This window comes from Erpetoichthys calabaricus, chromosome 1, assembly GCF_900747795.2.
Source record: "Erpetoichthys calabaricus chromosome 1, fErpCal1.3, whole genome shotgun sequence".
Lineage (NCBI taxonomy): Eukaryota > Metazoa > Chordata > Cladistia > Polypteriformes > Polypteridae > Erpetoichthys > Erpetoichthys calabaricus.
Window position 1 is genome coordinate 177,581,766 of NC_041394.2, and position 14,845 is coordinate 177,596,610.

The window sequence follows — 14,845 nt, forward strand, 5'->3', positions numbered from 1 at the left end:
ATGAGCCCTAAAGTTGTCTCTCATATGCAGTTGTGTGACAATAAATATATATATTATTATACATGCATGTCGAAGGATTACATCCCGGGCTCATTATTGGTAATAATACCACTCCAGGACATGTGGGAGCGCTGTCACTAACAGCATCATTTCCTTTTTCCTCCACAGTGTGGAGAAGATGCCCAGTAAGGATAACTGACCCTGTCAGTGCAAGCCCTATGTTTCTGTGAGGAGGCATCTCACTTGATTTTGAGTCATCCTGATGATGAAGCTCCTTACAGCTTAGACCAGCTTGTCTGAGCTACCCAGTTACAGCCATGAAGGCTACAAACTTTAGCGCTTTTCCGCTTCCTGCATTACCATGTACCTGTTTAGTGTTTTTGTTTATGTTCCTATTAAATGGGTTGACTCAGCTAGTGCATGCCTCAAAATTTCTTTGGACTCAGTCCTGACCTGTACACGAGCACAATGTGACCACTATATATATATATATATATATATATATATATATATATATATATATATATATATATATATATATATATATATATATATATATATATATATATTTCTGAAATCTTTATTTTAGCCTTCTTTAGTTAGCATAAGACCAAAGCAGGAATGGACAGGATGACATTCAATCATTCAACCACACAGCCAATTTAAAATTGCCAATTAACCTGCATATTTATGGAATATGGGAGGAAAATGGAAGAAGCTGGAGGAAAACCCCAAAGACAGGAAGAATGTGCAAATTCTTAAGACTAAGTTGGGTAATCAAAACTCAGGATGATGAATCCATGAGGCAGCAGCACTAATGACTGTGCCACAACAGGAAATAATAGAATGATAAAAGACTACTTTTAAAATTGCAGGAATGAATAAAAGTTCTGAAATACCATACTGTTACACAGAATTAGATATTATAATACCTAATAGGTAGTTCCCTCTACTTCTCTTCTTTAATTTTTGTCAGTCATTTGATTCAATCATTTACATATTTCACTGTTGAAATGTAATTCTTTAAGGAAGAGGATGAATGTTTGACAGAAACTGATTGGATTTTCTAATTTACTCAGTGAACATTCAGTAAAGAAATTACCACTAGCCAATAAATCTATCCCTGCACTAATCTCTAATTTAAAAATCTTGACTTCATTGATCTTTAAAAAGCTCCATTGGAAAGGTCAGAAGGGCCATGCCTTTTCAATAATTTGATGAAGTTGATGAAGTTACTCTTTTTACATTGTATAGAACTAGCAGAGAAATAAAGATGCACTTGATAGCACCTACAGGCTCATGCTGTAGCTTTTTGCTCAACGTACAGTACATGAACAATGCTACATTCAGTTATGGACTCAGACCTCACCTAGCATAAAGAGATTTAGCCTCATATTTTGTCTACTGGTGAAGCCAATGGCACAACTGCCTTGCTCAGGACAAAAATGATTTATGAATAATGACTGGAGGTAAGCAGAGCTACAATGACTTACAAGAGTGGTGGACAAGACATGAATAAAAATTAATACCTAAAAAACTATTAAATGTTCTGTTAGTCTAGCAGCACTGTTGCTTGCTCTTTTTAATCACATAATATTTAGATATGTCAATTTCAGAATAGTACAGAGCTATAATGTTTATGTTGTGTAACACTGTTATACTGTGGGTTAGTTCAGTCAGTCAACAACACATAGATCTGATAAACCTCCAAGAGGTGCAGAAAGTACATTACACTAAAAAGTTTTAATATTGTCATCATTATGGCAATAAGGTCTCAAACTCTGTGCATTTTTCCCCACAGAACATTTTTTATATGTCTATTATAGCAGTCAGTATCCCGCTATTCAGATTGGCAGTCACTGCATTTCTGATTTCTTACATAAAAATATTTAAATAGTTTTAAAGAACTCTTCAAAAAAAATAATATTTTAGTCAATAGATATATTCAAAAAATGGCCTGATGCTTTGCATGAAAGTCTGCTGAGTCTTGTATTTACTGGTGTACACTTGAGAAGGAATATGGTGATCCACTGCTGCTGGCCTCATTTCCATTTCCACCCTCAGTTCAGAAGAACCCACCCCTGAAGAAGACTTGTGATGTCACATCCACTCTCAACATAACTGCCTCTCTTCTGGCCACCAGGGGATACAAGAAAGACCTCCCCCAGAAGATGTTGTCATGCAACAAGACAACAAGCCAGAGAAAAGACCTGTTGACACCACATTCGAGATACTAGTCTGCAGGTATTTTTGGTCTACTCTCTTTTGCCAATACCGATTAAACAAGGACCCCCACATGTTGGCATGTTCTCCTCTCTTTTGTTACATCAGTTAGAAAAATAGCTGCTGTAGACCAGTATCTTGGCATTCAGGCTTATATATTGTCTTCAGATTTGAGTAAAAAACACCAATTGCAAATTCAGGATATATGGGTTTATTTTTTAGCGTTTCTCTTACCTGTAAAACAAATTTCTGGTCAATGTACCTCTTAGCTACCGATGGTTGGAAGTCAGGACTCTCCAGATATCTCAAAAAGAATTCATAGACAAGCTGTGATGAAAACAAATGAGCAGAAAGGTAACAATTTGTTGCAAATAATGAAATCTACTTTGACAAGAATATGAAATACTGGCTTTGCATTCAACATTTTGGCATTTACAAATGGTATTTCTAAGAATTTTCTGATAGGTACAGTCCTAGAAACAGAAAGTCTAAGAAACCAATCAGTATAGTGTCTTTTGTTATAGGATAGCTTGTTTAATATCTTCTAATTCTTTAAATCAGCACTGTACATGTATGGCAGAATTTCTTCTAAGGTGGATGTGTTCATTGTGTCATCTGCAGCCAGAACAGACTCTACCTGCCCTCTGACCTCACTAGCATTTAGCCGTTACAGAAATAATTTGGGAGGTAAGGTACTCTGGCAGTGTTTGGTACCTTTGGCAGGGACTCTGAATTGATGTATTTAATTAAACCCAATAGTGTATGATAAATACACACAGGTGTAAATGGTAACAAGCTAAATGGAGAACTGCTGCTCTCTTTTGTCATTTGCAGGTTATTACTAATTAGGAGCCATTAAAAACCGAGAATACAGCCGTTTAAGACTAAAATAAGCAACAAGGGTTCAAAATCTTAACGAGTGAGACCACTAAAGTGAAGCAGAGGTGTTACTGGAGCAATAAGGGCTTCTTCTTAAGCAACTGGGTTGGAACAAAAATCTGCAGCCACTGCGGCCCTCCAGGAACGTGATTGAGGACCCCTGCTCTAAACATTCTGCAAATGTTTGCCCCTAAACATACAGTACTGATAAACCTGTGTACTATGAATAGTATATTTAATGGTAGTTAATAATAATTGTACTTTGTTTGAGAAAGGATCAGGTTACCACACAATCTTAGATTGAATAAAGTGAGTTCAGAACATGGATGAATGGGTGAACAATGAAAACAATGTTCTCTGTAGGCTGTGACAGAATGTAATAGGCTGTATTTTCATCTTATTATATAGTTCCACTGCCATAGTTTCATGAATACCAAGTTTTACTATATTTTGTAATTCTTTCAAATATGCAATAAAATGAGAGGATTTGTGCTCAGTGACACAAATGCCATTTATAAACTCAGAGATGCCAGTATTTTAATAAAATGAAAGAACTGGAAGCGTTAATATAACACACAGGAGTATAAGAAAGAATATGGAAGTTTAACATAAAACACCTATTTTACATTTGTGGTATGATAAAATGATGTTGTGATCCTCATCTAGGTGAGGAGGCTGATTTTCTACTGTTTCTCTACTTTAACTCCTCTGTTTCGCCTTTCTGACATACTTTATTTTTTGTCTTCAGTCTATTGCATTTTGTCTGATGCTGCTAGCAGGTGGTAGTAACATGACTTGATAGACTCACTCCAGGGTCAGATTTTGGTCTTAAAGTGCAACTGCAATCAGATATGACTACCATAAAACAGGTAATGGTAGATGAGCATTATGTGTAATTCCTGACAATATTTGAGCAAAGGTATCAACAGGATTAGGACGGCCTTTTAGCACCTGTAATATAGTGGGTCCACAGCTCACAAGAAGTGGACAGCTTTAATAAGTAAATAATTAAGGCAGACAGCCGGGAGGAAGTCCTTTGGAACATGCGGACGGCGCTCGGGGGCTGATGGCCACTCTGAAGTGCTGCTCAGATGTAAGGCTGAGAGAGGTGGGCTGTGGGTGGTGCCATGGACCACATGGACACAAGCCTGGCAGTGGGAGTCAGAGGCTCGATGGGATGCCCTGCCTGGAGCCAGAGAGGGCCACAAGGGGCCCAAGCCTAGAAACAGTACTGAAGGTGGCCTGATCTGTAGATTAGGCACCTCCTTGGCTACAAGAGCCCGTGTTGGGTTTACTCAAGGAGATGTCTGTTTTTGAGGAGTGTACCTGGGCTCATGGTTTTTAAAGACAGCTTCCTACCAGTTGTTTTAACCTCATTTTAATGGGTTTTTTTCCCCAGGCTCATAACTTTTGAATAGTAGTATATATTGTACTGTATCTGATGAACTCATTGGCATGAATGCTTTTTTCTTTTTCTGTTTTTTTTTGTTATAACCTCAGCATTTGTAACTTCTCCTTGGAAGTTTTCACATCTTATTGCAGTACAACACTGTATCACAGGTTTTTGACACTGATCGACACAAAAAGACTCTCTTAATGTCAAAGTGTGAGCAGATCACTGCAAAGTGATCTAAATTAATTGCAAATACATAAGACACAAGATAATTCATTGAATGAGTATTCCCCCCTTTAATCTGACACATCTAATCACCACTGATGAAGCCAATTGGCTTTAGAATTTCCACAATTAGTTCAATGGAGATCACCTGTGTGTAGTCAAGGGGTTTTCATTAATTGCAGTGTTAATGCCCCCGTGTTTGGAAGGTCCAACTTGTGGTAAGTCACTATTGTGGCTTAACACAATAAAGATAAAAGAGCACTCCATGCAACTTGTTGAAAAGACAGTGGATGGAACAAAAAGATATCCAAGTCACCGAATATCTGTTCGAGTCCAGTTAAATCATACATTAAAAAATGGAAAGAGTATGGCACATTTGTAAATCTGCCTAGAGCAGGCCATTTACAAAAACTGAGTAATCGTGCAAAAAGGCGATTAGCAACAGAGGTCACCAAGAGACCTATGTTAAGGCTGAAGGAGTTATACAACACCTGTGGCCCATGTGCTTCATCAGTCACAGCTTTATAGGGGACCAGCAAAGAGAAAGCCACTATAAAAAAAATAAGGATCTAACATGACATCTTGGCTACTGCTTGCTAGAAGGCACATTGGAGGCTCTGAAGTCAGCTGGAAGAAGGTTTCATTAGATCTGATGAAACCACAGTTGAAGTTTTTGGCTAGTCAACATACTCAGTGATAGCCCAATACTGCACATTATGAAGAACTCACTGTCTCCATCATGAAGCACAGTGGTGAGAGCATCATGATATGGGGATGCTAGCTTCTGTAGCAGACCCTGGAAAGCTTGTGATGGTTGAGGCAAATTATGTGAATATCTTGGAGGAAAACCTGTTGCAGAGTCTCAGAAATCTACACCTTGGGAGATTTATTTTTCAAGAAGTCGGTGACCCCCAAGAATAATGCAAAGCTACATAGGAATGTCTTAAAAACAACAATATTAGTGTCCTGGAGCAACCAAGTCCACTTCTCGATACAATTAAGAATTTGTAGCTGAACTTGAAAAAGCCTGTTGTCTCACGATCCTCATGCACCTTGACACAGCTTGAGCAGTTTTAGAAAGAACAAGGGGAAAAAGTGCAGTGTTTAGATGTGCAAAGCTGATAGAGACTTGACCACACAAACTCAAGGCTGTCATGGCTGCCAAAGATATATTTACTAAATACTGACATGAATGTGAATACTTATGCAATCAGTTATTTAGTATTTTATATTTGTGATTAATTTAGAACAATCTGCAGAGATTTGTTTTCAATTTGATACTAAAGAGTTTTTTTTCTGTTGATCACTGTAAAAAAAATCCAAATTAAATTCACTGCATTTCTGTGTTTTATAATAATGAAAGGCCAAAAAAACTGAAACATTGGTAGGAGGGATGTGACTTTATGCTAGACATATTCAGCTAATAGTGTCTTCTGACATTTTATCACTCATACATCATTTATACAAGATAATAGCCTCTGCTGCCGCTGTCACAAAGCCTGTTTTTTAAACACGTAAACTGTCAAATCCTGCACAGCCATTAAAGCCAGAGCAGTGCTAAGCTGGGTATGCTTAGATCAGACAGGAGACGTCACTTTTGAATGGGGGATGGTGGTCCAACCATATTTGCACATGAGGAGAAGGGCCCTCTGTTACTGAAGCTGAATGTTTAAATACATGTTGAAACTGAAGACAAATTCATTACAAGATATATGGCTGGGGGGCATTTGGGGCAGCAAATTCCAACATTCTTTAAATATCTCTCAGAAGCAGTAAGTCTGCATTCTAACTGATCTATTTTTACCTTTTTATCACACTCAAGGGATATTAAAAATTTAATGTGCCCTCCATCTGTAGGTTTACAGTAGCATTTTTATTGCTCTCCTGCTTTGGCGTTTGCTTTGATATTCCTCTTAGTTTTTTGATGGAATCGTTTTCTTTAAATGAAAGGCTATCTAACAAAATAAAGGAAACATTTATGCATGTTGTCTTACAGGGTCTTGCAGCCACCAGAATCCATTCAATGAGCTCTGGTGCAAGTTTACTCTTCCAAATAGTAAATTTCATTATTTAGTGTTTTAATGGCAATGGTGGAAGATGCTGTCCCAGGATCTCCCATAAGATGTCTACTTGGCGGAGGTCTTGTGACTAACATATGCTATGCACTTTGATGAACTTCAACTATTCATTGACTGATTTGTGCCTTGTGGATTCGGACATTATCATCCTGGATCGAAGAGCAACAAGCTGTTTTGAAGTAGGTAGGTCTGTAGTAGTAGGGTGTTGTACCATGTTAGCCATTATGGATGCAATGAGAAGTCAAGCATGATGACACTTTTTATTGGCTAACTGAACCAATTGCAATATGCAAGCTTTCGAGGCAACTGAGGCCCCTTCTTCATGCAGATTGCAATCAGTGATAATTCTTTTTTTTCTGGCACTCAGTGCACTGGGATGTTTACAGCCATGTCCCCTTGTGATGAAATGTAGTCCACTGTGATATATGGGTTCGTATGAATACAGGGTGCTGTACTTTTGTCCCCTGAGACCAGGAAGCAGCTCTGGTCACTGCATAGATGAGTGAGGATCTTTATGGCTCCCAGTGCAATGCACCTTCTGCATCCTCCCTATTTATGTCCCTGTTCTGGATGATTCTACTGCCATTTGCAGGGAAGCACACAAGAATGGATTGATCAGAGAAAAATAAATGGGCAGGAAATTAACTTAATAACTAAACGTAAAGGAAGAATCCCAGCAGGTCTCAAATATTAGAGATACAATTGAAACCCATCATTAAGGCCAGAACACTAAACCAAAAAAATAATCAGAAAACAGACATAAAGTTCTAAAACTAAGTCTTCTTGGTAGTGACGTCAAGCTATTTCTTACCATTAAACATGAAAAACAAAGAAGGAATAAATTAAGAGCGCACTGTCAGTTGGGTGTAGCCACTTTATTTAGGAAAAGGAAGTGACATCATAGCATCATATGACCAGCAATGACCATGCAATGGCAAATTAAATGGTTGCACTCATGACAAAGCCACATAAAATAAATCCTGTTGCCCATAAACAAAATAAAAATCCAAAACAGCAGTGAAGTGATATAATTGCCACAATGATAAACATACTCTCTTAACATTCTAAAATTATCCTCAAATTACTCTTGTATCCTAAATTTTGTGCATTAACAGAATGTAATCTATCAAGGCATCTCAAATATTCCAGTACAGTGACCTTTGAAGACAAGGTTCACTTCAGTTCTTTTACAGAGGACTTCAAAGAACAAACGATGATAAAATTTTGCAACAAGTTAATTTTTCTCAATAGCATTCCCCAATTTACTTAAATGTAAATCAATTATGTCATCAATCTAACACAGGAAACTTTACTTTAGAAGACGCAGGCAGCATATCTTCTAACATTACAATGATTGATGGAGCCCAAGGGTTGGATAAAATCAAAGGTTTTCTGAATTGCTTTGATTAATTTGTGGACCCCCACCAATTAACCAAAGTTTATTAAAAACTATTCACTTAGCTTCTAAATTATACTACAACAACATACTATAACAGATATTTCATCCACATCTGGGTTGGTATACTTAACACATCAGACCATATTTAAAGAAAACGATGAGTGGGAAGTAGTGGTAGGTGGGCATTGTATTACAGTTTAATGAAAAATTCTGACATTCCTCTGAAGTTAAATAAAAGTTTCCTCTGTGTGTCTTTTTTCTTTCTCATAGCATGACTCATAGCCAAGAGTCTACACTATATCAGACAGAGAGAATGCGTTGGCAGTGCAATCTGGTAAAAATCACCATTATGACAGTTTGTGGGAGAAGAAATTGCTCAGGAGCTGCCTAGAGCTTGTGTGTTACACGGCATGTTTGCATTCTGGCATCACTTAGGGTAAATAATAGCCTTAACAGTTAAAGCAGAGGATAATAAACAGGACTGCTTGATAAAATTATCACTGTCAAACTGAACTCAAGCCATCACTGTCTGATTTACTATGTACTGTATATATTGTGTGTGTTTGTATATATATATATATACATATGTGTGTTTGGGAGCGAAGGTCTGTGATACAGTTTACATATTTATAGCTTGTAATCCACAAAGGGAGAAAACGAATCACATATCTTAAGATAGTTTTTTATTCCTAAACTTTTGACAACATCAAAGGAAAAAGGTTTCATCATCAGAGGAAAATGATTAGACAAACAGGAATCAAAGGTAATATATGTTGTGACAGATAAGGGCGTCGTTGACCCCTTGAACTCTCAGACCACTGTCAGACACCAGGTAAAAGTCCAGAATTATTATTTATTATAATAATAATGTGCACAAAGCACCACTGCTCCACAATACTCTAATAATAAACCAATAATCACTACAATAATTCACAATAACAATAATCCTCCACTCCCAGCAGCTCAGTCACCCTTCCTCCCAACTCAGCTCACTGCTGGGATTTCCCAGAGTCTTTTTAAAGTCTTTGACCCGGAAGTGCTTCTGATCCCAGTCCATGTGATTCCTAGCACTTCCAGGTCAGATAAAAACTCTTCTTTTCTTTAGCCTGGAAGTATATCATTTCTTCTGTTTCCGCCATTGTGAATTACTTCCGGGCTATATGGAAAGTATAAGTCCCTGGGCCTCCCTGCAGTGTCCTCCGGTGGCCCCCATGGTATCTAGCAAGGCTGTGATGAAATACTCCAAGTTCCATGATGCCCTGCTGGAATTCGGGGCCCTTCCATGTTGCAGGGATGGCTCCATCTGGCCGTTTGGGAGTGTTGGCCGGGATACACGGCCGGCAGTCCCTCACAATGTATATGTAAATATTGTCACGCATATGCATCGTGATTCATTTTCCTGGCTCTGGCAAGGTATGCAATTTCACCTCGGGACGAGAGGTGGCACAAACACTAACAGTCTTGTCTCTTTCCTCAGTAGTATCAAAGGGCCACCAAAGGAAATTGCATAGCTCCCCCTCTCATCTCTGAGAAGACTCCACCTCATTTGGTATTGGCACTATAAAAACTAAGGAACCAGGGAGCCAGGTATCAGACCTTGAAATGTAAATCCAAATCTCAAGCTATAAGATCCCACAACAGAATGAGGCCAACAAGAACCATTTTTTATTTTCAATTCGTTGCTGCACAGCAGTATTTTTGGTTGATAGTAAAGAGGTTGACCTGTCTAGTGCCCCAACTTTTAGCCTGCCTATGACAGTCTTCTCATAGCCATGTTACAATATATACTGTATGTACAGTAGGCGTGTGTGTTTGTATATGTATTATAAATGTGTCTATATGTATGTGTAATATGTATAATATAACAGAATGACAGTGTAGAAAATAATGAATGGAGTGTACATTACCTGAAGGTGGGGCCAGGATGCCTCTAGTGTTGGCTCATCCTCTTCAGGATCAAATTCTGGATTTTCACTTGGTGGTAACGTCCGAAAGATATTAACTGAAATCTAAGAAAGAAAGAAAGAAAGAAAGAAAGAAAGAAAGAAAGAAAGAAAGAAAGAAAGAAAGAAAGAAAGAAAGAAAGAAAGAGGTCATTATTATCAGAAACTGAAGGAACATCAAAATTAAAGCAACACTAGAAAGCAGTTAAACAACCATAACATTTCTAAAACATGGACCAATTCCATTGTACAGTGTAAGTTAACATAGTACCCTGAAGGTCTGAGCATGATCATTTAGAACCTGTAAAGGAACAGCAACTGATGAGCCATACTTTTCTGAATGATACGCTCTCGATAAATCTTTTTTCTGATATGGTAAGGACAAAGTATAGTGTACATAGATTTCAGTGACAGAAGCTACAGGAGTGACTCAAAGAGTGACTGCCATATCATTGGTGACAAATATATCTATTTTCTGTGTGTAAATTTAGATCATAAATAGATGTTCTCTTTCCTACCTCATGTCAAAAGCAACTGTAATAGGATTAAGCGGGTTTAAAAAAATGTCTTCCTTTACTGTGGCACCAGCTTATTTTACTGTGGATCAACAAAAGCTGCCTATAATACATACAATATACATTGTTACTGCAATTTTTATCCTATCATGTTACTTGCAGGGAAATGGACAAGCTTTACTTCATAAAGCACCTTTCCATAATAAACACTAGTGCTATACAAAAGCAGTGCTCCATTTTAAGTATAATTTTTCATTATTGCAACAGTGACCTGCTCAAAGTCACACAGTAAGTCAGAGCGGGTAACTGAAGCATCAACTTTCTATTTTAAGGTGCCTGTAGGCCAAGCACATGGAAACACTTCACTTGCAATTTCCACTTCCTGTTACCACTGAGTATTTTAATTGCATTAATACAATATAGCTGCAGACAGTTATGGTAGCCAGGTTCATCTAAATATCTCTGAATTAACACATGTATTGCAGTTAAAATGAACTGGAAACGACCATCTTTCCCTGTGTTAAAATTTTTTTTTCTACACAATAATATTTCTTGTTTAAATAAACTAAAATTATTGATTAAAACATAATAAAGTAAAGGAAAAGAGGATACTTCCATAGGTATAATATTGAAAATCTGGGTGTTTGTCTACAGGTTAGTTAGGTTCAATGGTTGAGTGAATTTAAGGATACTCCTGTCCTTACCATCTTGATTGCCTCAGGGTAGACGGGCTCAATTAAGACGCCTCTGTTCGTAGCTATGCAGTCCACCAGCTCATTGAGGGCTCCCCGTTTGATCTCCTTTCCTTTTAAGTCTGCTACACAGTCGAGGAAGTCAAAAAGCACACAGCACTGCTGTAGCTTTTTGCAAAATAAGTCGTGTAGCTCTGATACTGGGGCATCTGAAAAAAATAAAAGAGACCAATTGCAGTAACCCATTTAGCATATTTACTTATCATAAATGCACGTATACTGTGGCCTGTAGGGGCACACCCCCAGACACAGTTCCAAAACTTTATTTTATTAAGACACAGCTTCTTTGGTACAGATGGAAACACTTCCAAAATTATGTTTTCTACAAATTAAGCAACAAGCAGAATTCTACTAATTTTTAAGACGGACTTCGGGCATATCAGCACCACGGCCAGGAAGCACTTCTGGGTCAGGCGTTACCTCTACCTGAAAGGGGAGCTTTCTCCTAGCAGCGCCCAAAGACAACAACAAGGCTGCCTGCCTGAACTACAACTCCCTACGTTGTCCTGTGGTTATCCGAATGGGACCTATGCTAGGGGGATGCTGCCACCCAGCCTACTGGGCAAACTCATGGCAAAGGGAGGCATTCTCTCTCTGTTCTTACATTATACCTGCATGGCAACAGGAAAAGGGAACACTAACCATCCCGGCCAAGAAGCCCATCCATTCGAGTCATCCACCCTTCCATCAGGTAAGGGGTTACCATTCATCTCATTCGGGATGCCAGCCCATCACATTGTCTATCACAATACATACACACACACTACCATGTTGACACCACTAATTATACTACTTAAAATTTCCCATAGCCTGGTAGTTGAGACATTAAAATATAGGTATTTTTCTGCATGAAAATTTTTGCAAGCAATTCGCACATTCAGTCAATGTTTTTTTATTGGGGTATGCACTGGTGAGACACCATTGCATCTCTATTCTCCTCATGTTTCCAAAGATATGTGACAGGTAAATAAGTGTACACAAAACTAATTTAAGCACTGTACTGTCAAGGCCTACCCATCTTCTCTTTCACTACTGTCCCCAATTGCTTCTCAACAGATTAAGTTACGAATATATAAAATATGAGGGTGAATCAAAAAGTAAAGGCAATTTGAAAATTGAAAAACCACAATGGATACAGGCTGATGCAATGTAGTGTGTTTACAATGAATTATGGGTAGTTAGAACATGCATAGAGCTCTGCTGTTACTCTACCTGAAGCCAAGATAACATCAATATGGATGCTCAACTGGGGGATTGCACCATTGATGAACAACGCACCGTAGTAAAACTTCTTTGGGTAGAAGGAGTGAAACCTGATGAAATGAATTGAAGGATGTTGGCTTGTGCAGATCAGTCAGCTGAATGGGTATCCATCTTGTGCAAACTTAATGGTACCCCAAGTCATCATGCTCTATGGCAGGGCTACTCAAATATAAATTTGAAAGGTCCACTTACTAAATTTCCATTCAGTCTGAGGTCCGGAAAAGTGACGGTCAAATTCCAAATAGAGAACTCCAAAAAAAGGCAATCCCCAAACTTTAGAACTATACACAAAAAAATGACACGGTAGGCCTTTTAGTGTGAAAGGTGACACCTTCTTTGTGCCACCAGTTGTTTGAACCTGGGCATAAAAGGTGTGAGGGCAAGGCGGAGGCACTGATGTAAATGTTCATTGGTGAGGGTGTTGCGGTATGTGTTTTTCACCATGTTCATAGTGGAAAAGGCAGATTCACAGCAGTACGTTGAGGGAAACATTGTAAGAATTTGAAGGGCCATCTTCTGCAGGAGAGGAACACCTGCCGCAGTAACCATCTTTGTCCAGAAGGTGACAAGGTCACAGTGAGATTCCTGCAGTGCTAGGTTTTCTTGTAGCTCAATTAACTCTGTTTGCAGAGAAGCAGCACTGGCCCATTGGAAGACTTTTGTGGCTTCATTTGAGAATTCTGCAATATTTTTGACAAGAAATGGATTTTCGATGCACAGCAAGACTCGTTTTCCCAAAGGGAAATCTTCAAAGCGAGTTTGGAAATTTTTAATCAGCTTGTCCAGGAATTCAGCATAATTGTGATGGTGATGTTTTCCTGCAGTCTGATCCAAAAGTCTTGGGAAGTGAAGCAGGTCCTGCTGTAAGTCACATTGGAACACCTCCAGCTTCCTCTGGAAAGCACGGAGAGCTAACATGAGGTCACACACTGTGCTGTTTTTGCCTTGGAGCTTCATATTAAGGTCATTAAGATGGGAAGTAATGTCCGTTAGAAAAGCAACAATTTCCATTTTCTCGTCATTCTTCATGAAATCCACAAACGGTTTGGCTTTTGCACTCTTCTGATCCAACAGAAATGTCTCCAGCTCTTTCCGCAGTGCCCAAAAACGCTCCAGTACCTTGCCTTTACTAAGCCACCGGACATTGTTGTGAAGGAGCAAATCATCAAATGTTGCATTCACCTCTATTAGAAATGAGCGCAATAAACGATGTTGCAAAGCAGAGGATGCTCTCAGATAATTGACTAGTTTCATGACTGTTGTCATGACTTCTGAGTACCTTTCTCCAAGGCTGGCACACAAAACCATCTGGTGAATTATGCAGTGGTATGCCATGAGGTCAGGGTGGTGAGTTCTCAAGCGTGACACTAATCCCCTCTCTTTCCCAATCATACATGGTGCGCCATCACTGGCAATGGAAACAACATGCTTCAGGTCTATCGCTCTGTCTCTAAGCATCTGTGTCACTGCTTCATAGATATCATCCCCCCTTGTGTGTCCATGGAGGTTTGTGAGACCCAAAACATCTTCATGAAATTCTCCCTTTTCTTCATCAAAAAATCTGACAAAGACCATGAGTTGTGCATTGTCCGTGATATCTGTGGATTCATCCACAGCCAATGAAATGAATTTGGCTTTTTTTATAGCAGAACTAAGTTGTTCAAGCAAATCATCAGCGAGTATTTCAGCTCGTCTTGCAGCAGTGGAATCAGAACAGGGTATTTGGTTTATTTTCTGGATTATTTCATCCTTTTGAGTCCCTTCAAACAGAGCAGTCACCACTTCACTCATACACTCTTTGACTACTTCAGCATCAGAGAAGGGTTTCTTGTTTTTTCCCAGGACCCATGCTACTCTTAGTGAGGCTTCTGTTGCCCACTCCTGTTGTGTGGCTGATCTAACTATTACACTGCTTGTAGCTTCATATGATGATTTCAGCTGGTTTATTTTTATGGTCCTTACCTCTGAGTTCTGAGGGTAATTTTGTTCGAAATGTGCATGCTTGGTTTCATAATGGCGTTTCACATTACCACTTTTGATTATTGCTACCGTCTCGTTGCAGATTAAACACATAGGTTTTCTGCTTCCCACGGGGAGCACGAACGCATATTTTTCTGTCCACTCACTCTTAAATTCGTGGTTTTCAAAATCAACTTTTCTTTTCTTATCAATGTA

The 14,845-nt window shown here is 38.8% G+C and overlaps 2 protein-coding genes across 2 annotated transcripts in view; one reads left to right on the forward strand and one right to left on the reverse strand.

Annotated features, from left to right (window-relative positions):
- Positions 1–14,845, forward strand: part of nedd1 (NEDD1 gamma-tubulin ring complex targeting factor) — a 753,979-nt gene that overhangs the window by 411,465 nt on the left and 327,669 nt on the right. The window lies entirely within an intron of this gene.
- The window catches only part of ppp2r5b (protein phosphatase 2, regulatory subunit B', beta), a 251,168-nt gene that overhangs the window by 97,650 nt on the left and 138,673 nt on the right, over positions 1–14,845 (reverse strand). The window contains exons 2-4 of the mRNA XM_051924483.1: positions 11,360–11,556; positions 10,105–10,206; positions 2,458–2,550 (exon numbers count right to left, since the gene is read on the reverse strand). Of these exons, the coding sequence (XP_051780443.1) occupies positions 2,458–2,550; positions 10,105–10,206; positions 11,360–11,556 (392 nt within the window). The remainder of the gene's footprint in view (positions 1–2,457; positions 2,551–10,104; positions 10,207–11,359; positions 11,557–14,845) is intronic.